At 41.6% G+C, this 27,384-nt stretch overlaps 1 protein-coding gene across 1 annotated transcript in view; it reads left to right on the top strand.

Moving 5' to 3' along the window:
* The window catches only part of LOC135208074 (DNA-binding protein SMUBP-2-like), a gene marked incomplete in the record, with an annotated part of 738,222 nt that overhangs the window by 125,457 nt on the left and 585,381 nt on the right, over positions 1 to 27,384 (top strand). Inside the window, 1 exon segment of the mRNA XM_064240222.1 lies at positions 843 to 1,015. Within this exon segment, the coding sequence (XP_064096292.1) occupies positions 843 to 1,015 (173 nt within the window).

Below are 27,384 nucleotides of genomic sequence, written 5' to 3'. Positions count from 1 at the left end.
GTCATGAAAGTACAGTGAATATTGCTCTATGAAAAAATGTGTAAATTAGTGAAATTTCTCCTGCGGACAAGTGAATAATGTGTTCCACAAAAATTCGCAACAAAATGAATTGCGTAAAAATTAAGGACCACTGTAATTGTAGGAGGCATAAATAAACAATACCTGTGCCAAGTGTAAGGTAAGTAGGCATCAAAAAGTCTCTCTCAAATACAACAGTTACTATTTAAACATAATTAGTCAAAGATCTAGTTAAAGGAATGACCACTTCCTGAAGGTACTATGTACGTATTGTTATACATTTTACTTTCTCTGTATCAAGTTGGATGACTTGATCTGAAGGCACAACCTAAGAAGTATGTACAGTGGTTCACTTACTATTATAATCAGATAGCATCTTCCAAGGGGTTGGAGCTGTAGTTAAGGTATTATAAATGTCTTAAATTTACAGGTAGTACTTACATATTAACCACTTTTTTTACTTGAATATCAGTTCATTATTTTTTTCTTCTTTTATGAACATCATAAGATTTAAGAAAGTTGTCATATTCTATAAATGGAAACCTGTTATTTCACTTGAAATTCCTAGACTTCAGAAGTAAGTTAATAAGATGGAGAGTAGTTTAGTCATTCTTTTGTTTTTGAAGCCCTACTCTTGGCTAATTATGCTAGAGATTCATATCCAATATGGGTTATGAATAGTATGGGGTTACAGGTTCTTAAACAGTTTGCTGGAAATAAGCAAAATGTATTCATTAGCATTGTTCTTTACAGTATATAAATAAAATAAGAGTTTGGTCTATATAAAGTAAACATTGTTTTATTGCTTGATACTGATATTTCAGGTGACATAGTTGGTGTCCATGAGTATGGGGCAAGTGAACGAAAACAACTGACATCTGGAGTTGTGACACGTGTCTCACAATCTTCAATTCAGATAGTTCTTGATGGAGATGCAGATGAACTAGATTCCACTGCGGATGGAGCTCTACTTTATCTTCACAAGTTAGCCAATAATGTAGGTTTTATCAATCTTATTTGTATATTTTATTTAATTATCTTGAAATTCTCCCCTAATATTATTTTTATATTTAGGATTAAAAGCAGAACTACCTCCCGTACTTTTTGTTTTATCTTATCACACACAGTAAGAATGTACAGTAGAACTTAAATACTTTAGTGTAGTTAAAGTGAAGTAAAACCAAATGCAAGAAGAGATAAGAGAGAATATCTAGAAAACAGGTGGATGGTGCGTAGGGTAGCCAACAGAATTATGTCCTGTATTGATAAAATAGCCACGGAGGAAAAGAAAACGAGGAAAATAACTCAAAAGGAGGGATAGATCAATGATAATATCAGAAGAAAAAAAAAGACATTACTGAGTGGAACCTTTTGTGAGGTCATGAATAGGAGAAATGTAGTAATGAATGAATTCATAGTTTTTAATGTGAAATTGATGATAAAACCTTGGTTGATAGAAAGTACTGGGCTGTGATAGAACTGCTTCAGAGTTGATTCTAGTGCAAATAAAATGAAGCCTTACAATGTTTTACAGAATATGGAATTAGGAAAATAATTCTAATGATTGGGAATTGGGAGTCATAGCAAAGGTACCAAAGTTGTAGCTATAGAGACATTGCTGTTAATAATTTATGTATGTATTATAAAAATATTCAGTATGCATTTTTAATATCATGAAAATATTCAGTATGCATTTTTAGTAGGCTAGAGAATGATCATGTTTGTTCGTATACAAATACAAACCTTTGTTTGTTACATTAGGATAAGCTTGCAAACACCAGCTTGAACAGCCATTAAAAACTTACTGAATAGGCTGTGAACTATCAACAGATATGGGGAAGCCCTGCTCACCTGTCAGTCTGCACTCGACTTTGCTTTTGGCAACTGTCAATTGCAGATGTCTTTTTTTTTACTGTGGGTGCTGACTTTCTCTGTTATTAGACTTAATTATACATGTTTTTCTTTGCCATTCAGTGTTGTCCTGGTAGCTAGGAAGTAGATCTCTTACATTTGCACCTATTGCAGGAAATATTTCTGCATTAGGGAGGTACCTTAAGGCGGAATTCCACAGAGGCAACATGTAGCATGCAACCGACTGGTCTTCAACAAGTATGTAGAATGCAGCTTTCAACCAGGAGACAAGTTGCCTGCAACAAGGCAACACCGTTGTTGCTTGTAGCATACTACATGCTATGTTGACTGTTGAATGCCAAAAAACCTTTTCCATAAATTCTACAAAAACTAAGCCATTTCTCAACACAATGTCTCAGCAGACGGTCACTGTTGATGCACAATTCAGTGCTGTGCTCTCACGTGCACCATACAATCTTCTGATGATATAATAATAATAACAGGAAAAGCTGCTGTGACCTATTAATACTGAAATACCTACAAAAGAAGGCTGAAAAAAATAACCTGTTACTTGAATGACTTATTTAAAAAACCTCAGATCAATTACTTCACTAAGCTACGATAAAATTTGGAATAATGGAAATTGTTCATTTATGTAAAATAAAAACTCAAATATCCAATGACGGCATTTCCTCCTTTTAGAAAAATCGTGAAGATTAATTACTCATGAGAGAGAGAGAGAGCGGAGAGAGATGGAGAGGGAGAGAGAGAGAGAGATGAGATTGAGGAATCGAGAGAGAGAGAGATGGAGATTGGGAGTGAGCAGAGGGGAGAGAGAGGAGGAGAGAGAGGCGTGGCGGGAGAGGAGGTGAGGAGGGAGAGGGGAGAGTAGAGGGAGGGTGAGAGAGAGAGGAGGCGATTGTGTTGACGAGAGAAGGAGAGGAGGAGAGAGTTGGAGAGAGAGAGATGTAGGAGAGAGGAGAAGAGGGGAGAGGGAGGTGAGAGAGGATGACTGGAGGGAGGCCTGAGGGAGTGAGAGAGAAGAGAGGAGAGATGAGAGAGAAATACTCAATGAAAAGTGCTATTTCTAGCACCATCTTTTGTGAGAGAGAGAGAGAGAGAGAGAGAGAGCATTTGCCACTGCTAGTATGATATTTTGAGAGAGAAAGAGAGAAAGAATCTTCCCTCAACTGACCCATGCATGAGTGAGCGGTATACAAGTTCCTGATCTTTTTTACTAGTTAAATTTCTCTACAAGTCCCAACAGTGCATCTAGTTTAGCATGGTTTTTCTTGTACTCTGTCAAGCATATATCCCATAGAACAGCAAGTTTCCTACATTCTTCTGTAAAGGCTATGGTTTTTTCTTGCAACCAGTTCATCTTGTTGCTTTCAACATCGAATCCTTCCCGCGGCTGGTTGGAAGGCATTTAACACTAGGCAACAGCCTAAATCTTGTCGCATGCCACACAGTTGCGTGTGCTACATGGTGCTTTCTGTTGAATTGGTGGAAATACACTTTGCATATGCAACAATGTAGCATGCTACATTGCCAAAATGTTGCCTCGGTGGAATTCCGCCTTTATTCTGAGTACCAAGAGTGGCTGTCAGAACAATGGGTAAGGTTTGCAGGCAAGAAGAGGAAGCTTAAGACCTCCTCAGTTTCATCAGAGGGGAATACTCTGCTGGTGACACCTAAGGAGGCTTTAGGTACCTTCCTTCCACCTGCTTAGCATCCACCCACTGTTTTGACTCCTAAGGGAGCCTTCTGTTCCTCTGCCTCCTACTTATCTTTGGGAGGAGAGCTAGCAAGAGTGAGAGGATGTTCACTCTGGCCCTTTGTTTGAGGCTTCTCTGCTAGCAGACACTGTCTCTCTCTTTGGGCAGAAGGAAGACTTGTTGACTAAACAGACTGTACTTTCAGGTAAGGAGGAGACTGAGAAACTTAGACAGTCATGGCCATCCCTGGGGATATTGGGGGAGCCCAGTGTTAAGGCGTTGTTGAGTCACTCTCTTCTGCTGTGCCGACTCATGTCGACTACAACAACAGTGACTGTGATGACTTTGACATGATGTCACCATCCCTACTGGCTCTCTCACTGCTTACACATTCACCATTACTCCTTATGCCCCGTCAGTGATGCGTCTTTAGGAGTTCGGGTGGTTCTGCAATCTTTGTCTACAGTATTGATCTCGGCGGCTTTGGAGAAGAAGTGAATGATGAAGTCATCGCCATCGTCTGCTTTGTCTTTGTCTTCATCAGGTGCTTATGCCACCTTCCTTTCAACCTGTCTTCCCCCAGGAAGTCTTGTAAGGCTTCTAGCAGTTAGTCCTCATCTGTGGAGCTTTCATTAGTGGCACTACCTGTACCACTACACCTGTTGCCCTGTGCAATGGTACAAGTGCTACCTTTGGGTCCCCCAGACCTAGGGGAGCTGCGACTGGTCTGATCAGCAAGGATGACAGTTCAGTCAGAGATGACAGACCATAAATCTGCTACCCATGGCCCAGCAAAAGAAAGTAAGGAAGGAACATGTAGGCAATATCTCACCCCTCTCCTGCTCTTCAACATGATCAGTCCAGGGGTCCCATGAATGTAATTCTACCAACTCTGATGGGTCATTCAGACACAGAAAAAAGACTCGGACATGACAAGAGGAGGTTTTTGACTCAATCTTCCTCATCAGAAGAGGTATTAACCTCTAATACTATTACCGTTCCAACTCAGGTGATTTACTGACTAAGCGGGTAGAGCCAGATCTGATGCTCTTGGTGCCCGGTGTCTCACTCAGTCGCCTTAAGTCCTACAATCTCTCTCTCTCTCTCTCTCTCTCTCTCTCTCTCTCTCTCTCTCTCTCTCTCTCTCTCTCTCTCTCTCTCTCTCTCTCTCTGACAGATGGAGGCAATGTTGTTGAAGTCAACGACTATGGCCACACTCCTGGCAGTTTCCTGGCTGGACCTGTGGTCCTTTACTTTAGCCCTTGTGTCCTCCTTATTAGGTAATCATACTCCTGGTGGTAGGACCATTACCTACCTCACGCACCAGAATGAAAACTTGTGGTCCAACCTAATCCTATGGAGAAGGAGTGCAGAATTCTTTAGGAGTATTGGCCTGGAGTGGATTAGTACTTAGGAACGGACAGGTCCTGGAGTCTATCTTTCTTTGCCCTCGGAGTGAAGTAGAGACTGCAATGGACAGGTTGCAGTTAGAAAAAAACGATGCATTTGTTCACCAGGCAGTGTGGCAAAAGACCTCTTGGTCTTCATGAGGCTCTGCAGCCAAGCCTCCAGGTTCAGCTGGTCCTTTGTCTCTGGGTTAGAGGAAGACCCAGGCTTCCCCTGCACACCATAGAGTTTCCTAGAGTTCTTCTGCCTTTGTAAATAAGTCCCCCTGCCCATCCCAGGAAGGGAGAAGGACACTAAAAGGTGTGTTCCTACCTAAGAGTTGACAAAAGTGGGAGGCTGCCTGTCGGGCTGTGGGGCAACATGGCAGCGACATGGAACAGAGACCAGGGCAGATGTCCTACGGGAAGGGTATCTTCTCTCCTTCGAGTCCCCACCACCCCTTGCTTGCTATCCCATCCAGTTCCGGATTTGCATTCCCAACTTGCAGAAGGATCACGCCCTTATGGGGGAGTCAATGTTTTATTTCCTCTTTGGAACAGTCTTAATTAATTTAGAGGTGTGGAGCAAGAGCAGTGCTTCATTTAAATTATCTTGGGAATAAATAAAATAATTACTACTTAACCTAAAGATTTATTTGCTAATAGTTTTATTAACAAAATTATAGTTAGCACAGGTCAACTGAATTCTTGCAGACAATACCTAACTGGACAAACCTGCCTATCCAGTTGCTAACCTACCTTAAAGCAATCAATCATTTCCCTGCTATAATTTATGGTAGCCATCGTGCTTACCCCTATCTAATTTTTCTTATTAACTGAGTAGCCAAAATACTTCAGTCAGTGATCTTATCACCCAACTGTAAAAAGACCCTTTAAGCCTCAGCTTATCTTGAGAAAATTGTTACAACAATCTTATGATAATACCAAGTCAGTCAGTCCTATATCACAGGCACATATGCCCAATCAAGCCTAACAAATCTGTTTGCATTTTGGATGCATGGTGCATTTTGGTCACTATTGTTTCAGTGTAGTCTGATAAGAACAACTTAAGCTTGTTTATAAGTAAATTACACCAGACTGCACACTATTTTACCAATAGTTTAGCACACCACTGCAGTTTTTCCATAAACGATGACCAACATTAAGTGCTTCTCTAAGCACTGCATTATTTTTTAATGAAGTTGGCAGGTGCACTTTTACCAAAAATGTTTTATTTACCTCTAATCAGGTACTTTCTGAACTTGTTTAATTTCAACATTCTTTGCTAAATGAACTTTCCTGACAATGCAATCATACTTTTACAGCAGAGTAAGCCCTTTCACCACATCAGACTTCAGTGAGAGAGTCTTGATTAAATTCTAACAGAAGTGAGGATAAGGATATTAAAAGAAAAAAGTTGTCAGTTAAATTTTTAAAATTATTCATTTCACACAAAATTAGCCAATACGTGGACACCACATATTGGCTGTCAGTCATTTTCTAACTTTATAATTCAAACTAACCCAGTGTAGTTTTGTCCTAACATTTTCATAAAAAAATTTTCCAGCAAAGTATTTTCACAGGTTACAAATTAGTACACAGGCTACTGATTAATTAATCATAGTTGTCACCATCATTACTACTTTTCAAGCTATCATACTTTCTGTTGTACCAATTCTTAAATCTGCCCTATGATATTGTTCAAGCCAACCTGATATAAAGCTATGTTCTAAAATTCCCCTACTAGCCATGGGACTACTTTTCCTGAATCTCTAGAGCTCTTCAGTATCTGTACAAAGTTCACATACCTCATCAACATTATCCGATGGTATTCATTCTATCTAAAGCATAATTGCTTACTATGTCACAGTCATCTAATTCCTTAATGGGAACATACAAATACTAAGTCTATGATCTAGATCATTATCTATTTCAATTAATTTTTCAACCCGTACTCCTATGCTCCTTTGCTACTACTATTTTCTTTCTTCTTAGTCTTAACTGTCTACTAAAACTAATTGTTTCTCTTTTAGCAAACTTTCCTCTTGCTTTCTCATATTCATTCTCTCTTGCCTACATTTATTCACACTGTCAACCACTGAGACTGAGGGTCAATGCCAACAAACCCTCTCAATAAATCATTCCACTTCAGTTGCTCATTCTTTCACCTTACCTTTTCTGTCTTCACATTTACAAACTGCCACATAATCAGGAATGGTGGCCAGAAACTTTTTCATCAACACTTTATTGTCTTTTATAATATCTTCATCCCCATACTTTTTTCTGGCTAAAGTTTCAAGTCAGTGGTTATACAAATACAGTCTTGTTCTTTCCCATCTGTACATCCTCATATTAATAAACATTACCTTAATATAATTTATCTAGCCCTAAATTCCCAAAAACCGCACCAAAATTTACCACATTGGCAACCCTGTTACCTCCTATTCTGTCCGCGAGTTGGCAACACTGTCGTTGACAGATACAAAAACCTTCCCTCAAATCAGTTGTTAACGAGCGGCAGTGTTGTTTACATCACGGCCGCTCTTTATAAATTTCCTTAAACATTTTTGTGCCTTTAAAGCTTTCATTATTTGTTAAATGAGACTTTATGTGAATTACCACTCACGCTTTACATCACGAAACAGTGAATTAGCTTTGATTTCTGTTGTGGTTCTTATCTTAAATTACGAACTTTTGCGCGACCCGGAACTACTGACCTGTCCAATCTACAATGGATTACCAAGATAAATTACGATGCTTCCTTCTGCAGCAACATCAGGAACTGCCCGGTCTGTGGGACAAGGATGAGTAGCAGGGAGTATGAACCCCATGACATTTGTAGCTCTTGTCGTGGACAGGTTTGTGACTTGACTTCTCGTTGTGACGTATGTAAGCCCTGGTCTGACGAGGATATGACTGCTTATATGAAACGTCAAACAATCTTGCAGCGTAAAGATCGGTAAGGTAAAGAAAAAGAAATCGATTTGCTAGAACTGTATCTAACGAATTCTTTGACTTGGGCGCTCATGGTTCTGGTCTTCGGTTTTTCGCTATCGTACGACTCCGATTCCGAATAATTGATGCTTTGCCCCCTGTACAACGGTAATTAGTGAAGTTATTTCTGATGTAGATTCAAAGATTTTGGCAATGGAAACTACCTGGAAACAGAATTTTAAGAAATTACAGCTTAGTCTAGATAGAGATATTTCAGCTAAGTTTAACAATCTGTCAGAGAATTTTCAAGAAGCCTTTACTAGAATGTCTAACACACTTTTAGATTCATTTTCAGCTCCTCGTCAGGTACCTGTCGACAGCACCATGGGTAACGGTGCGACAGATATCCCGGCTTGTGAACCCCGTCGTGGCGAAGGCCTAGGGGGGATCCGGTCCGGGCAGTGCCTAAACGAATCTTTACCCAACGTGTACCCCTGTTAGTCCCGTAACAGTGCCAAAGGGCGCTTATTTAGGAGAAGGGGGGAGGGATATTAGTGTCAGGCCTAAGATAGCTAGTCGTCAGGATTTTACTTCAGGGGAAGTTTCTAAGTTAGGATCTGACGATGATGATGATGATGACGCGGATTCGTGTGATTTATATTGATGTTTCCTCGAATGGATGTCATGATGTAGAATTCAAGAAAACTTTTGATTTAATTTTGAGTTTTCTCCTCAGGCGAGGCCTAAAGCAGAAGCAGCCTCCGCCTCGTTGTATTACAGAAGGGATTTTTCTTGACGGTCCTTCCGGTCACGGGAATTTTTTACGTTTTCCCTTTGCCCAGAGGTTCGCGAGAGTGAGGGCGGACGTTGCCGCTAAACTTTCGAAGGTGATCGGGGAAGGGAAGAGGAAGCTCTCTTCTCTTCTACGACACCGGAGAGGAGTTTACCAGGTGGCGGATGATTCTTCATTCTCTCGACCCCCCAAGCCAAATCCTGATTTTGTCCGACTTTCAAGTCAACCCTTGCCTTCTTAAGGCTTCGGTCTCTGTCTCAATTGAAGAAGATTTTATTGCTATGGAGTCTGTTATGAGCTCCTTACAAGAAGCTCAATCCTTCAATATGTGGGTCCTCGGAGGGCTTTTAATGTATATCAAGGACTCTGGGTTTGTTCCTCCTGATGCTCCTCTTTTTGAGAAATTCTGCTCATCCATTTCAATCGCTTCTGTACATCAGAACGAGCTTGCTGCTTCAATGCAGGCCAGTTTCTTGTTTCTCTAAGGGCGTAAACCTGTATTTGTCGCAGTTACCCTCCTCTGTATCGGAGATTCAGAGAACCCGTCTGTTTGTCCTCTTCTCCTTTTGGCGATTATTTCCTTTTCGATATTTTCTGTGCTTTCTGAGGTTTTTTGAAGGAACATCAAGGTGATGCCTCTTCCCAAGCTCACTGGGCCTTATCAAGAGCTTTTTCCTCTTGGTCTTCCTCCCATTCCTTCAAGGAGTAAGCGTAAGTTTAGGACCAGATCTGTACCTCTGCTCCAGCCCAACAACCTCCTCTGGCTTTTTCTTTTTTTCCAGAGTACATCTCAGGTTGCTGGTGCCGCCTCTACTTCATCCTCTGGTGCTCCCTTTTGAAACGCGGGAGAGGTTCTTGGCGTGGCTCTAAGGGCAGAGAAAGAGCTCAACCTCCAGGAGTACCTTCTTCTTCTTCTTCTTCTTCTTCCTTGTCTCTGCGTAAGAATTTTCGGAAGTAGGAGTCATCACCTCGCCTGGAGACCGCAGTAGGAGCTTGTCTCTCCCGCCGTTTGGTCAGCTTGGCAGGGGAGAGCGGTGGGGATGCTTGGGTGGTGGAGGTCTGAAGGAAGGTACGAGATCCCTTTTGTTTCCGGAGACCTCCACTTTCCAATCGTCCTCTCGAGTTCAGCAGTTATTCCCCTCACTCAATCAGGGGTCAAGCCTTGGAGAAGGAGCTTTCGGCCCTCTTGGAGAAGGATGCCATAGAGCGAGCTCCTCCTTCTCCCGGGTTTTACTCTCGGATGTTTGTAGTTCTAAGGCCTCGGGTGCCTGGCGCCCCATCATAGATCTTTCGGTTTTGAACAAGTTCATTCTAAAGTCCAAGTTCAGGATGGAGACGGTCCAGACTGTTCTTTCATCCGGTCAGGAGGGGGGTACTGGATGATTTCCATCGATCTGCAGGATGCTTATCTGCAAATCCCCATCCATCCAAGAAGCAGACCTTACCTTCGGTTTTTTCACGGACTCGGGAGTTTTCCAGTTCAAGACCCTTTGTTTCAGCTCACCACTGCTCCACAGGTCTTTCTCGGGTGATGGCTCCTGTTTCAGCTATTCTGCATCAGTTAAATGTAAGGATGCTTCGGTATCTGGACGATTGGCTAGTCCAGGCCGAATCTCTAGAGAAATGTCTCCGGTCGAGGGAGATAGTTCTGCTCTTTGTGTCGAGTTGGGCATTCGTGTCAACTCGACAAGTCCAATCTAATCCCTTGCCAGATCATGACTTATCTGGGATTGTTTTAAATTCCCAGATTTGAGGGCTTCTCCCGCTCAGAAACGGATAGACAAGCTTCTGAGTCTGATCGAAGAATTTTTGTCCTCCGTAACGCAGCCAGTTTCTCTTTGGAGGTCTCTCCTGGGCCATTTTGTCATCCCTCATCCAACTGGTTCCCGGAGGTCGTCTCAGAATGAGCTCCCTTCAGTCGACACTTCGCCAGTCATGGGATTTCGTGTCCCGAGACACAATAGTCGCCTCTTCTCCACAATGTCGGAAGGATCTCCAGTTGGTGGATGCAAGTTCACCGCCTCAAGTCAGGGACATCTCTTCTTTCGGTTCCTCCGGACCTAATGTTTGGTCAGACGCCTCGGATCAAGGTTGGGTCGCACACCTGGGCTCCGAAGCCGCTTTCGGGCCTTTGGTTAGAGGAGGAGAGGAGCATGTCATAAATTGGAGGGAACTGAGGGCAGTGTACCTAGCCTTCTTTCATTTCAGGAACAACTGTTGGAGTCGGTTGTCGCGATCTTTGTCGACAACACCACAGCAGTCTCGTACTTGAGAAACCAAGGCGGCACACAGTCGGATCTTCTCACTCAAGAAGCCCGATCAATCCTGTGTTGGGCAGAAGACAGGGGGATTACGTTGGTCCCAGTTTATCCTGGGCCATCCACAACGTCTTAGCAGACGCCTTGTCGAGACCGAACGAAGTTCAAGGGTCGGAGTGGACACTTTGCCAGGAAGTCTTCGACAGTCTCAGGAAGAAATGGTCCCTGTCACAGTCGATCTGTTTGCCACCCCACTGAATTTTCGGTGCCAGATATTCTTCGCCCCTTACCAGACTCTCAGAGTGCCGGGACAGACTCTCTTTTGCAGGACTGGGAGGGACTTCAAGCCTATGCTTTTCCTCCGTTCTCTCTGGTGAGGTCAGTCCTCAACAAAGTGAGGGACAACCAAGCGTCTGGATCTCACCTTGATCGCCCCCTTCTGGCCACAGAAGGAGTGGTTTCCCGACCTTCTGGAAGCACTGGTGGAACCCCCCATTCGCCTGCCAGAGAGACCAGATCTTCTCAAACAACCCATTTTCATCGGTTCCATTAGAGGCTCACATGCTTCATCTTTCATGCCTGGAGACTGTCAGGAGGTTCTCCAAGCACGAAGGGTTCTCCTCCAGAGTGGCGCGACAGTTGGCTCTTGCCAGACGGCAATCAACCAGAGTAAATTATCAGGCTAAATGGTCGGTTTACAGAGTTGGTGTAAGTCTCAAGGACATTCAATTTCTAGACCTTCCTTACCGAAAGTAGCGGAGTTTTTGTTTTTAGTTCATTTACATCATGACAGGGCCTGTCACCTTCGTGCAATTAAGGGTTATAGGTCTATGCTTTCCTATGTTTTTAAGGCAAGGCTTCCTGAGATCTCTTCATCTTATGTCATTAGAGATTTACTTCGATCTTTTTCCCTATCTCGACCCAGGCCGCATGTGTTCGCCTCCGACATGGGGACGTTAACAAAATCCTTCAAGCCTTAAGGTTCCCTCCGTTTGAGCCTCTGAATTCTGCCAAATTTAGGGACCTCTCTTCTAAGACACTCTTCCTTGTCTCACTGGCTACAGCCAAGAGGGTGGGTGAACTGCAAGCACTCTCTTTTCTGGTTGTTTCCAGATCTGGACAAGACATGATTTTGTCATACCTTCCTGAATTTGTCGCAAAGACTGAATCGTCTGATAATCCTATTCCCAGGTCTTTTGTACTGAAGTCGCTGGTCGACTTTGTTGGTAATTTAAATGAGGAATTAGTTCTTGCTGCCCTGTTAGGCGCTCTCATGTTATACGCCGCACGAAGGACATTCAGGGTCGTCCCCGTCATCTGTTGTTTCACCCCGAAAGTCAAGAGACCTATTTCAAAGAATGGTGTATCCTTTTTTCTCAGAGATCTGATTGTTAAAACTGGTGGTTCGGCTGCTGGGGAAGACCAGACGCCGAGAGCACACAGTATTAGAGCAGTTGCTACATCAGTAGCTTTTATGAAGAACGTCTCAGTCGCCAAGGTGCTTGAGGCGGCGACTTGGCGTTCTAATGCTGTTATTGCCCTTTTTACTTGAGGGATATTTCTCTAGTTCCCTAGGCGACCTTCGTTCTTTGGGCCCGTTGGTGATGGCAGGACAGGTCGTCAGACAGGAGAATTAGGTAGTCTTCCTGTTTTACGTTTGGTTGCTACCTGTATATTATTCATTAATTTTTGTTTTGTTGTATATATTTTTTGTTTTTTGTATTAACCCATGGCAGTTTTTTGACTAGTTATAATGGGAATTAGGCAGTTTGGTATTTAGGTGTTTTTTTATGACAAGGACTGACTGCTTGGCAACTCATGCTGCTTCCATTTTCAGTGTGAAATGGTTCCAGCCACTGGGTTGTCGGCACTGGCGACTACGCTTCTCCCAGAGTCGATGCTGACCTAGGACTAGCCACTGGTTCGCTTGTCCTGACGACTCCTGCTTCTTCCACTGTCCTTGACAGGGAAATAGTCGATGGATCGTCTGCTGTCATCTGGTGACTCGCTCACCATCTACTTTTTGTCTCACCTGTCTTCTCGGATTCAGACACTCGTGTGAGATCAGGCGACATTTAGTAGCCCTGAGTTTCTTGTTGACGAAGTCGGTTGCGTTGATACACCCCCGATGATCGTGTAACATGAGACCAGGTTGGACTGTCAGGCATTCGTCCTTCGGGACTGAATCGCCTTTTTGCTCCGCGCTCCTTTCTCTTGGCACCAGAAAGCTCGAGTTAGGAGTTGCTTCATGAGCCGATTCATTGCTGGCGACGTCGGGTTGCGTTGATACACCCCCAAAGGTTTGCTTAGCTTTGAATCGCCCAGACAGTCCAGACACTCATCCTTTAGGGAAAGAATAGTGCTTGATAGTCTTCAGGGTGCAGCCTTGCTGCCCGCAATTCGTCTGACTGGTCACCTGACTTTAGTACAGACGGACTGACTATGCACTTACTCCTTGTCCTGTGCTACCGCAGTTTGGTGGCATTATGGTAGGAGACTTTGAGTTGTTAGTATCTTAGACCTTGGGTTGAGTTTTGACTGCCTATGTTATATATTACTTGTTTGTTTTCTCCTATTCTGTCCGAAGGGGAAATTGTATTCAGATTCCCTCCTCCTTTTCAATGTGGTTAATCGGGCTAGATAAATTATATTAAGGTAATGTTTATTAATATGGAATTTTTATTATAAAATTAATATTAATAATACTTACCTGTATAATTTATCTAGTCCCACCCATCCTACCCCACGATCTGCCTATCACAACTGATTTGAGGGAAGGTTTTTGTATCTGTCAACGACAGTGTTGCCAACTGGCGGACAGAATAGGAGGTAACAGGGTTGCCAATGTGGTAAATTTTGGTGCGGTTTTTGGGAATTTAGGGCTAGATAAATTATACAGGTAAGTATTATTAATATTAATTTTAGAATAAAAATTCCATACTCATTCTTCTGCGTAGTACACGATTCCCTCTTTCACCTGATCAATCATCCTCTCTTTCACCACTTCATACATGTCTTCCTACATTCATGATTTTTTTTCAAAGTCTAACAATCAGCCTTTCAGAAACTCATCCAATCCTTGTTACCAGTGAGGCTTACTATCCCCATACTTCTCGAGGCAGTAACTTTCATACTATTTAAAGAAGTCAGTTATGTCCCTCTCACTTGATATATATAGTGCTTTCTATCTTGGTTCCCATTTTGACTACTTCCCTGAATACTATGCAACTATGTACCTCTGCTATCTCTCCATCCTTTCTCACTCACCTCTGATGTAAAGGGTATGTAGCAAGTCCCTGCTCTCGTTCACCTTGTATGCTATCAATGTCCTTTTCTTGGCCTTACTTTTCTTTTCATTTTTCCTATCTTTTGCACTTGTATCCTTTCCTACAGTTTTCCTATCCTTAACCTAGTGGTCCGGGCCTGATTCTGTCTATTCCTGCCTTTCCTTGTATTTCCTCACTCTTACTAATCCCAAACCCTATTCTTGCATTAAGCATCCTTTCCATGTTTCCCTGTTCCACCTTCCTCTTTGATGCTTTTGTCTCTTCTGTAACTGACTCCTTAACACTCACAGTCCTGGCTAAATATGTATCAACCCTTAGACCAGGCTGAATTTAAGGATTGCCAATTAAAAAAAAAAAATCTAATGGAAAGAGGCATAAGAGAAAAAAAAAATTGCTGTACCTTCCGCAGGAAGTTGAAAGTGCTGGCCTCTTTTCCCTAAGACAGTCATGAAAATATGCTAATTTTAACAAGTTATAAGTGTTTTTTCTAATGTTTTTTTATTTTATTTTGTAAAATTATAATTACAGCTTACACAATATCTTATCAGATAAGAAATAAAAGCTCTAACAGATTCTGAGTACAGGCAGTCTCTGGTTATCAGCGGGAGTTCCATTCTGATAGGTTGATGAGCGAAAATTGCTGATAACCGTAAATCGGCAATTTGTGTCGATAGCTGAAAATCGGCGATTTGTGTCGATAACCGGTTAATTATGCCTCTGTTAGTTATGTATCGGTGCAATAACTGTATTTCTGGGCTCATCTCCGTGGTCTAGCTGCGCGAAATGATCCTTTTTAATCTTATTATTTCTAGGGTAAATGTACCGAACTACATACCCAGAGAATAAATAAAATAAAGAAAAAGGTCAGTATAACTGACTCGTCACCCTCCAAGAGGGTGTCGGTATGAACACTAGGCGAGTGAGACCACTACCACGAGCAAATACCAATAGAAATCTCCCACAAACAAAAACCCTCCATGGGGAGAGCCGACCCACAGAGTGCAGCTCGTACTACTACTACTCCATCCCATGCTGCCGACTGCTGCGCCTCTAGTGGCCATCCTTTTCAGTTAGCACCTCACGAGCAGACGTGATATTTTTCTCTCTGTGTTTTTTGTGCCCTTTCGTTGGATTTATCTATGATGGAGCGTGCAGCTATTGCAGCAGCTAAGTTAAGTACTCAGTATTTATGGTTAGTTAGGTTTGTTTTTCCGGCCCTCGGTCAGTATTTGCCGTTTTTTAGGTATAAATACGTACTCGGGGTCGGAAGCATGGCAGCATGGTTCTGCCGCGTGGTGGGTTCGTTCTCGGTCTCCCATACCTAGAACATCCCATTCTCTATGTACGCTCTATATTTATTATCCGTTTTTACTTAGGGTTACTGTCTACTCAGGTTTGTCATGCATGCATGTCTTTTACCTTATGTAGGCTTCTTCTTTCCAGACCCTAGTCCCGGCTCTTAGTATCGGCCTCTGACTAGCTTTGAGTGGTAGACTTTCCTTCGGGTTAGTCGTACACTCCTGGATTTTTTCTCCTACTTTATTGTTTTCTTTCTTTTATTTTATTTATTACCATGTATTTTGTTATGGTTAGGTTAGTTGGGCGTCTGGCTTAGCCTAGGTCCTGGATACCCTTGAGGCCTATTGCTAAACCGCTCATCAGTTTCGGCTGCTTCCCGACCTAAGCATCTCTTCTGTAATTCAGTCGGTTTGGCCCAGTGGGTCTCTATGCTACCGCTTTTTCAGTTCAGTTGCTTCCCGATAGCATCTCTCTTGATCAGTTGTTGGTCCTATGGTTTAGTTGTCTTATTTTAGCCTTACCGTCTCGTGGTCACTACGCGATCACGAGACAGCCAGAAGCTGCCCAGTCCCTTCCCACCCCCCTCCTCCCGCTCTTCCATAGAGTCGGGGGAGGGTGGGGCAGTCTGCCCACGCTCGCTCCTCATACCCGAGCATGCCTCCCTCTCTCCCCCCCCCCAGGCGGAGGGGCCAGGGAGACGGGACAGACCCAGACTGGACGCGGCCTCTCCGGCTTCTCGGTCCCGGCCCGGTGGTGATGTGATGGGGGGTACTGGCCTTTCCCCCCCATCCGTTGCTTCCTTGTCGCTGCCGGTTCGCTCGAGCCTGTATGTCTCCTCGCTCTTCCCGACCTTACTAGGTCTCCTTTCATGATCGGAGTCCTGGCATCCAGCGGGAAGTTGTTTGTCCACCCAGTAGGGTGGACCGGAACATACAGTGGGTCCCTGCTAACCGTACCGTATTGCTGAGTTACTACACTCCGTACGCACTGGACTTGCTCCGGTTCGTTTGAGTTTTAGGTTTAAGAGTTTTTTAGATTAACTATAAGTTTATCTTAAGTACCTTAAACCTCTTCCCCCTCCCCTACATGTTTTACCGGATTCTCCGGATTATAGCCTATTCAGGCGGGGCAGGGGGTTATGCTAAAATTTTTTCCGAGCTCCGGCATGCAACGGAGTTCTTCTGTCCTTTAGCCTGTAAGTGTTATTCTTTAAGATACTCATGTGTCTTCCCACTTACAGGGCCACCAACTGTGAGCATCCGGGATGCGCCGCCACACTTCAGGACCCATGTGAGGGACACGAAGTTGCCGGTCCCATGCTCCATGCGCGATTCTCTGCACGGGGACATCCAGGTCTGGTACCATGAGACGTGTACCATATGTTACGATCTGGTGAGCCAGCTTTTAGAAGGGGTGAGTATTCCATCTCCGGTAGCTGCTCCGCTTCTATTTTAGTGCTTAAGTTTTCATCATCCACTTTAACTTAAGGCATCTAAGTTTAAGTTATATTTAAGTTTTAGTGTAAGTGATTCTTAAATCTAACCTACGCCCTCTCTTCCAGGCGCCGGCAGTGAAGGATACCGCACTGGCATAGCCATCCGCTGCGACAAGTTCAAGATGCTCACGATCTCACAGGTGCGGACCCTACTTCCCCGTGGGGCCGTCACCACCTCTATCGATCTTACAGACGCCTACTATCATATCCCTATTGCAAGACACTTCCGTCCATATCTGGGTTTCAAGATAGGAGACCAGACATTCTCCTTCAAGGTAGTTCCCTTCGGACTCAACGTGGCACCCAGGGTGTTCACGAAACTAGCGGAAGGTGGTAGCAACAACTCAGATCACAAGGGATTATGGTAGTAGCGTATCTCGGAACGATTGGTTGATCTGGGCGCCAACAGTCGAGGAATGCAACAGAGCCACACTGAAAGTGATTCAGTTCCTGGAATATCTAGGCTTCAAGATAAACAGGACCAAGTCAAGACTCACTCCAGAGTCAGACTTTCAGTGGCTGGGCATTCAATGGAATCTATCCTCCCATACTCTGTCGATTCCATCAACCAAAAGGAAAGAAATAGCGAAGTCAGTCAAGCAATTTCTAAGTCACAAATGGCGTCAAGGAGAGCTCAGGAGAGGATCCTGGGTTCTCCAGTTTGCATCAGTGACAAACGTCTTAATGAAAGCCAAACTGAAAGACCTAACCAGAATCTGGCGCTCACGAGCAAATGTCAGGTCCAGGGACAAACTATCCTCAGTCCCTCTGATTCTAAAGAATCGACTTCAGCCGTGGGCGAAAGTCAAGAATTTGTCAGTGTCAGTACCCCTTCAGTTTCCTCCACCAGGGATTACCATCCACACAGACGCGTCCTTAAGCGGTTGGGGAGGGTATTCCCAGGTCCAAAAGGTTCAAGGAACTTGGTCACCTCAGTTCAGTCAGTTCCATTATAAACGTACTGGAGGCAATGGCAGTGTTCTTGACTCTAAAAAGGTTGCGCCCACCAAAGTACTCCCACATAAAGCTAGTTCTGGACAGCGCAGTGGTAGTACATTGTATAAACAGAGGAGGCTCCAAGTCACGTCATCTAAATCATGTGATGGTAGCCATCTTCTCCCTGGCAGACAAGTTCAGTTGGCATCTCTCCTCCACTCACATAGCTGGAGTGAGAAACGTCATAGCAGACGCGTTATCCCGATCAGTACCCTAGAGTCGGAATGGTCTCTGGACAACAGTTCGTTCCAATGGATCCTTCAAAGAGTCCCAGGGCTACAGGTGGAATCTCTTCGCATCCCAAGCAAATCACAAGCTCCCCTGTTACGTAGCCCCCAACCTGGACCCTCTGGCCTATGCCACGGACGCCCTCGGGCTCTTGGACTGGAAAACAACTGGAAGAAGATTTATGTCTTTCTCCAGTGAATCTTCTCATGAAAGTGTTAAACAAACTCAGGACGTTCAAGGGTCAAGTGGCTCTAGTAGCCCCAGACTGGCCGAAGAGCAATTGGTATCCCCTAATTCTGGAGCTGGGCCTTCGTCCTCTTCGGATCCCCAATCCCAGGCTCTCCCAGTCAGTACAAACGAAAAGACTGTGTTCGCTTCCTCAGGGATTCTCAAAACCCTAACTTTATGGATTTCATGAAGTTTGCGGCAAAAAGAGATGCGAATATTGACCCTCAGAATAGTCTTTTCTTGGAATCCGATAAAAGGGATTCAACTTTGAGACAGTATGATGCTGCTGTCAAAAAGTTAGCAATCTTCCTGAGAGAATCTGATATTAGAATCATGACAGTTAATTCAGCTATATCCTTTTTCAGATCCTTATTTGAAAAAGGTTTAGCAGCTAGCACGATTACGACAAACAAGTCAGCCTTGAAAAAGATATTTCAATTTGGATTCAACATAGACTTGACGGATTCCTACTTCTCGTCTTATTCCTAAGGCATGTGCTAGACTTAGACCTTCTGTAAGGCCTATGTCAGTTTCATGGTTCTTAAACGATGTTCATAAAACTGGCTTCAGAAACCGATAATGACACATGCTCGTTATAATGCCTCTTAAGGAAAACCCTGTTTTTATTAAGCTTAGCTTCAGGAGCAAGAATTTCAGAACTGTCGGCTTTATCCAGAGATCCGATCATATTCAATTCCTTCCCACAGGGGAAGTACTACTTTCTCCGGAACGTAGCTTTTTAGCAAAGAATGAAGATCCTTTGATGAGGTGGGAACCTTGGAAGGTACTACCCCTTCCACAAGATGTATCTCTTTGCCCAGTTACAACCTTACGAGCCTTTCTGTCCAGGACCTCCTCATCCTCATCGGGTCCCCTCTTTAGGAGGGAAAAAGGTGGAACTTTATCCATTAAAGGCATCAGGCAACAAATCCTGTACTTTATTAAGCAAGCCAATTCCTGACTCTTTCCCGAAAGCACATGACGTCAGGGCAGTAGCCACCTCAATTAATTATTTCCAACACATGAACTTCGATGAGTTGAAAAAGTATACCGGATGGAAATCGCCGACAGTGTTCAAACGCCATTACCTTAAGTCCTTGGAAGCTCTGAAATTTTCAGCAGTATCAGCGTGGGAAACATAGTTTTCCCCGATCTTTAGTTAATTTGTAGTAGAAGATTCAGTCCTCCTCCTACCTGCTTCACCCAACAGTTCGTCTATTCCTACCGTGTTCATTTACATTCACCTGGTGTCTTAGCTGCTTTGATGATGATGTAGTGGGTGCTCTTATTTTTTGCTAGGGACCCTCACAGATATTATGGATTTTGATCTCATGGATGTTACCCCCTTATTTTTATGCTAGGGGATACATCTCGATTATGATGGTTACGGGTTCTTTGTATATTAAGTCATATGCAGTTCCTTACATATTATCATCGTTGTTTAATTTGTTCATTTTTAAATTGCTGTTATATATTTGATACATGCCTTTACACAGATACTATTTTGTTACATGTAAGCCAATTTACCTCTGTACATATGTAATTACCTATGATAAGAAACATGTTTAGAATTAAGGGTAATTTAAGCATATTTCTATTTTGTATCACTGTGTATTTGTATCTTTTTAGCAATTATACTCTTTTTTTATATTTTTTACTTTATTTTTATTTGAGACCTATTCTGTTTTATTTTATTTCTTTTGTTACAATCTTGTGCTATTTCTCTGGTACGATTTCGCGCAGCGACACGAGCTGAGCCCAGAAAAGGGATTTTGACGTAAGGAAAAATCTATTTCTGGGCGATTGGCTCGTGTCGCCAGCGAAATCCCACCCTACCCATCCCTTCGCCCAAGATTGTCTGCTAAACTTCAGGATGGCCACTAGAGGCGCAGCAGTCGCAGCATGGGATGGAGTAGTAGTAGTACGAGCTGCTCACTCTGTGGGTCGGCTCTCCCATGGAGGGTTTTTTGTTGTGGGAGATTTCTATTGGTAGTTTGGCTCGTGGTAGTGGTCTCACTCGCCTAGTGTTTCATACCGACACCCTCTTGGAGGGTGAGCGAGTCAGTTATACTGACCTTTTCTTTTTCTTTATTTTATTTATTCTCTGGTATGTGTTAGTACATTTACCCTAGAAATAATAGATTAAAGGATATTTCGCTGGCGACACGAGCCAATCGCCCAGAAATAGATTTTTCCTTACGTCAAAATCCCTTTATCAACACCAGTAACTTAAAAATCGGTGCATTATGGCACTGAAAATCTCCAATTTGAGTGCTAGACCAGCTCCATGAAACTAGATTGCCAATAACCAGGTCTACTAATAACCAGTGACTGCCTGTATATTTCTTTTAAAGTATTTATGAGATGTCATTGGTTAGGAATTTTGGACAACATTCCCCTATGACATCTCAAGGTAAACTGATCCCTCTCTGCTGTACCCACCAGCTATTAGAGCTTGGGTAAGAATTGCCAATACAGTGGATCCCCTTATCCGCATTCTCCGGATTTGCGGACACACATATTCGCGGGTTTCTCTCTGGAACATATCCTCCATTATTCGCAGGAAATTCGCTTATTTGCGGTATTGTTCTATGAGAAATATCCTCAAATTCCTGTTTTATCATTGAATGCACTTTTTGTTATAAAACTATTTTAAAAACCAGGTATACAAATTTTTACTGTTTATTTTTTTTTTGAGTTTCAACTAACAAAATAGGCTGTTTTAAGCATTTTTATAGGGGTTGCAACTATTCGCGGGTTCTAACTATTTGTGGTGGGGTCTGGTATACATCCCCTGCGAATATGGTGGGGGACCACTGTATTCTATAGCCCATGGAAGTGATCTGAGCACTTTCCTTGTAAATTTCGTTCTAATTGTATGCTGCAAAATTTTGAACATACGGTGTTCCCCCCGTATTCACTGGGGATATGTACCAGACCCCCCCCCCCCCCCCCCTGTGAATAGTCAGAACCCACGAATACTTTGAACCCCCTCTAAAAATGCCTATAACAATTATCTTGAATGTGGAAACACCAGAGTATCCATAAAAATACCATACATCAAATACACATTAAGATATCATCCCATTATGGTACATATTAATCTTGGAATTATTATTGATACTATTTCAAAGTAAATCTTACATTTTATGGTTATAAATACGTACATACAGCATGACTTAGTTACGTATGTGAAAATAATCCAGTCCCCCATAAGTATTCAATCATACACGTTTTCTTTCATACAGTTACTATTTAAGTTGTCCAGTTTTCTTTTTACAAGGGAAACAATTGTATGTAAAATCACAGGAGAGAGAGAGAGAAAGAACAAATACGTATGAACATTAAAAAAAAGTTTTTACACAAGTACAACATACGTAAATAGGGTACTCACCAGTGGTGAATGTTGATTATAGATGATGATGATGAATTAGCAATGCAGTCCGATGAATGATGATGAAGATATAACTGCACAACTAAGCATAGGAGTTACATCTTCTCTAAGGGTGCCTCTTCACCTTCAGAAGGCACTGCTTCAGGTGATTTAGGAGGCACTTCTTCAGGCGATTCAAGGGGCACTACTTTCAGGCGATTTGGGAGGCTTTGAGGGTCCTCCTTCATACTGAACCATTCTCTTAGGTTGGATCAGGCTCCTGCTCCTGTTCCTCTCCTGAACCTGGAGTGTCTTCTTCTTTGCTGGCAGACTTCATCAGGTCTTCCAAATCCTGGTCTGTCAGGTTGTCAGAGTGGCCATCAGTGAGGGTGCCGACTTCATCCTCAGTGATATCGTCAAAGCCTTCACCACCACGAATTTTGGACCACCTTATTAATGGCCGAATGCTGAATTTCGTCAGGAGAGAAGCCTGTATAATTATGGATACAGTCCGGCCACAACTTACGCCAGCATGCACTTAGGGTCTCCATCTTCATGACCTTCAGTGACCAGTCGATAACAGACAGACACAAGGCAATCCTGAATTTATGTCAATAGGCTTTCAGTGTAAATTCACTGTCATGGTCCACTGCATCAACAAGGTGCTGGAGGGAGTTCCATGTATATAGTGCCTTGAAGGCACGGATCACCCCCGGGTCCATAGGCTATTGTAAGTGTAACACCCAGCCTAGGTCAGTAGTTCACGCACACATTCTGTATCATTTATGTAATACAATATGGTAACAAGTGATAAGAAAGTTGCTTCATGAAAATACAGTACATAATGGTGATGAAGCCATGGTAGGATGTGGGTAAACACAGGTAGGCTTACATACCTGCCGAATTGTGTGTCATTTATGAGAGAGAGAGAGAGAGAGAGAGAGAGAGAGAGAGAGAGAGAGAAAGGGGGGGTTGTATTGTTTTTAGTGTATTTAGTGTTTACAGTTATGGGGTATTGACAAGACTATGTGAGAAAGGGTATGGAGTTGCCAATGGACACCCGTAGATTTTGTACTTACCCGTATCCAGATTTTGCCCATGTCCTGGTGGACAGCTCCTTACCTCTATTAATCTAGGTAGTAATTGAGGGATTACTGTACTTCACAATTAGCCTTTCTCTCAAAACTGCTGAACTTTCAATACCCTAGTTCCTGTTCAGGCACCAAATATGTCGTGGTTGATTGAGAGGTGTGAAGGAGGAACAGTGGTTCATTCCAACAGTCTTGAGGAGTGCTAAATAAAACAATTATGAATACAGTGGGGCATCGCTTATTCACGGATCAGTATTCACGGATCCAGTTAATCACGGGTTTTTTTCTTGGAGCCCGTTTCTCATGTTTAGCATCAAACTGGTATGAATCGCTGCATCACGGGTTTGTTGTGTTGCGTTATGCGATGTTTTCGGTAGGCTAACCCTCGGCCGTGGTCCGATAACTACCAACATCATTTAAAGCCTCATTATAATGATATTAAAGGTAATAAAACCATTCTCACTAATATATTATTGTACTATCTTCAAAACAAAATAAATAGCCTATTCAAGGTTTATGTACGACGTTCATTGGTAGGCTAAGCGTAGTTGCAGTGTGATGACCACCAACGTACACAAAACATTCACATTATGATATTAACTGACAATAAGGTAGTAAAACCATTCTTACCATATATATTATAGTCATATCATAAATAAATAGCCTATTCGAAGAATAATTCCACATCATTGCACTCAACTTATCGTCGGAGTGGCCAGCCACAAATGTAAGCATATACCTTTACGTACGAAAATGGTTTATGTATACGGTTGCGTTCAAAGCGACATTTTTTGTTTGATAAACTTTTAGAAATTTTAATAGTAGTGGTAGTGTAATTACAGTAGTAATAACATTAAGGCTAAAATTAATTCGAACTTCATTATTATTTTGGCAGTATTCGTATATAACTTCTCTGAACAATGAAGTCATACAACGCTATTTGTCATAGATTATCGTAAGTATTGCTGTTTGTTATTGGCGACGAAGCGTAAACGAAATACATAAAAGCATTTTTTACCTTATATATTATCGTCATATCTTCATAATAAAAAGGCTATTCGTGGAGTAATTCCATATCAGTGAAATCAATTTTATCTAAGCGAGGCCAGCCAGCTGACAAAACTGTAAGTACGTATATGAAAATCAAATTATGGTAGCGTTCACAGCAAGATTATCTTTCGAAATTTTTATAGTACTATTCATGCTACGTAGTAATAATGTTTGGAATATACGTAACATTAATTTTCAATACAAAATATCATCGTTATTTTCGGTAGTGAATAATAGTTTAGAATTATAATAGCAATTACACTGCATTGTTTAAGTCAACGCGTTTAGGAAAAACATGACATAGAATCGACTTTGCGACTTCGTTCACTTTGATATTTTTAACGATACAATAACTATCATTTGTACTACTAAAACCATCTTCACATAAGTAATTTTTCGTAAGATATGTGTTGTTACAAAAGCTAGCTTATACATAAAAGGCTTTTGTAAAATTTAAGTCATCTTAGATATACATATGTACCCAAACTCATTGTGGGGAAATTTACTACTGTTTCCTCGGATATTGAAATACTTTAGCATCATCAAACACTTTAATAATATATGCATAAATACTAGGCTATACATATTTACATCGTATACAAATACTACATACAGTTATATACACATACTTTTATATACAAAGTTAACAGTTATATACACATACTTTTATATACAAAATGAATCAAATGAGTAGTGATCAGACGACAGCTGTGCACTGGACTACGTACGTACTACTGGAAGATAAAACAAACAAAAATTTTGTTGTTGTTAGTCGCCGGGATAGATTAACATTTTTCCAGAGATTAAAGAGCTGAATTTTGTTTTGAAGGTATGTCAACCGCGTTAGTAAATAGGTATCATCTTCTAAGGAAGGAATTTTTTTTTTCTCTTCTTTTTGCGGAAGAATCTTCAAGCCATTTTGCATTCAAAGTAATGAGAAGGAATCATTCTATTCTTCATGAAATCAGTAAAATACTTACACTAATAATAAAAACTAAAACTACGTACTGTATGCAAAACACATACATCATCGTTAGCTTCGTGTGTGTAAACGTTCATTCTAAGAAATTACAGAGTAGTATAACTAACACCTGATTGGTTGGTTGGTAGCCATGGAGATCTGTTATCCAATGACTGCCCTCTGTTTCTGTTCTATTTATAGACATATGCCATGGATGGCACTAGGTTTGGGAACGTTACCATGTTCGTGATTTTCTGACTGCTCACGGCAAAAATTACTCAATAATTTTCTTTATATATTATTCCTTCGTGAAAACAATAATATAATAACGCGGTTGACATACCTTCAAAACAAAATTCAGCTTTTAATCTCTGGAAAAATGTTAATCTTATCCCGGCGACTAACAACAACAATTTTTGTTTGTTTTATCTTCCAAGTAGTACGTACGTAGTCCAGTGCACAGCTGTTGTCTGATCACTACTCATATGATTAACTTTGTATATAAAAGTATGTGTATATAACTGTTAACTTTGTATATAAAGTATGTGTATATAAACTGTATGTAGTATTTGTATACGATGTAAATATGTATAGCCTAGTATTTATGCATTATATTATTAAAGTGTTTGAATGATGCTAAGTATTTCAATATCCGACGAAACAGTAGTAATTTCCCCACAATGAGTTTGGGTGCATATGTATATCTAAGATGACTTAAATTATAAAAGCCTTTTATGTATAAGCTAGCTTTTGCAACAACACATATCTTACGAAAAATTACTTATGTGAGATGGTTTTAGTAGTACAAATGATAGTTATTGTATCGTTAAAAATATCAAAGTGAACGAAGTCGCAAAGTCGATTCTATGTCATGTTTTTAACTTTAACGTATAGTGGTATGAAAAACACCAGTGTCGTAGCGATGCGTCATCAATATAGTGGTATGAAAATACCACATGGTGTTGTAGCGATACGTAATCACAAAGTACAAATCCTTTTCCCGGACCATCCTCAGAATTTTACGACTCTTCAACTTCAAGATCGATATGGTGAAATATATTATATAGTCATACTTATTGTTAAAATTCACAAGTTGAACAGCAAAACATTATTATATTTTGATTTTTATGTACATATATTTTTTGTGTTTTACGGAATGTTTGTTTTTGAAAATAATACCTATTAGTGAACATATGGTATTAATTGTCCCACTATTTTATATAGTGATCTTAATTATCTCACATTCATTTAACAGATTATATTAATATTTATTTAAATAAACTGTAATTAATAATAACAATAATGAAAAACATAAAGGGAAAAAATGTTTTTGCTGCAGTAGTGGTGTTTGTTTGATTATGCATCTGACCTCTCATTTCCGAAATCTGAAAAATTCCAAAAACCGAAACATCGGAATGTGTGTGTACTGCACATTTTTTTTAAACACGCACACAATGTCTACACATTTACTGATACCCGTTGGTGAAAGACAAATTACAGTACGTACGTATTTATTCCTGAGAGAGAGATTGAGAGAGAGCGACGGTAGAGAGAGAGAGCGAGAGAGAGAGGAGAGATGAGAGAGAGAGGATGAGCCAACGGAAGGGATGAGGCGAGAGAGAGAGAAGAGAAGAAAATAGCAAGAGAGAGAGAGAGAGAGAATGATTAAGGACTCCAAGGCGTGTTATTTTTACAATTATTTTATTATCTTGGGATTAATCTTGAGATTTTCTATTCAATTCTCGAGATTAATAAGAAAATTACCGTAAATTGACTAGCATCAGCACACATCTGAATGACTCGGCCATTAGCAGGCTAAACCACCAACCTTATGAACTTGCATGATACATGAGATACATGACAAAACACAAAACCACTGTTTATTGGTGAAAATTTGGGGGTCGCACGATATGGGAGATTGCACGTTATTCGAGTATATACGGTATGTGATTTTTTTTTAGCCTTTTATGGAACAAAATCTAGCAAGAAATTGCCATTCCCAGTTGGCAACACTGGCCTACTCACGTCTGTTTGTTGTTGTTATGAAATGTGGTGTGCGGCGCGTTCTTTAAATTGTACCCATATAAACGAGTTAATTATGTGGCATCCAAAAGCCCTGATTCTTTTACTCTTATGGGAAAGACGCCTAAAGGTCAGATGAAGGTTTTTACGTGGAATATACTATTAACGTGTTGTGACGAAGGGAAGAGATGTTTCGCTGCATACTGTTGGTAGCATTATCGTTATTACCTATATTACTGGATTGCACTGCAAAATCGTCGCCATCTTTTATCAACATAGATTGTTGGTGAGTACCCATATGATTTACATAATTTTGATAGTTCTCTTACCACTCATCCTCTCTTTCCTTGTAAAAAAAAAAGAGGCCCACCATGCGTATGTAGGCTTCTAGCTGTAG

This window comes from Macrobrachium nipponense, chromosome 34, assembly GCF_015104395.2.
Source record: "Macrobrachium nipponense isolate FS-2020 chromosome 34, ASM1510439v2, whole genome shotgun sequence".
Taxonomy (NCBI): Eukaryota; Metazoa; Arthropoda; class Malacostraca; order Decapoda; family Palaemonidae; genus Macrobrachium; species Macrobrachium nipponense.
Note: the sequence above shows the minus strand (reverse complement) of the source record. Positions and strands in the feature narration are given on the sequence as shown.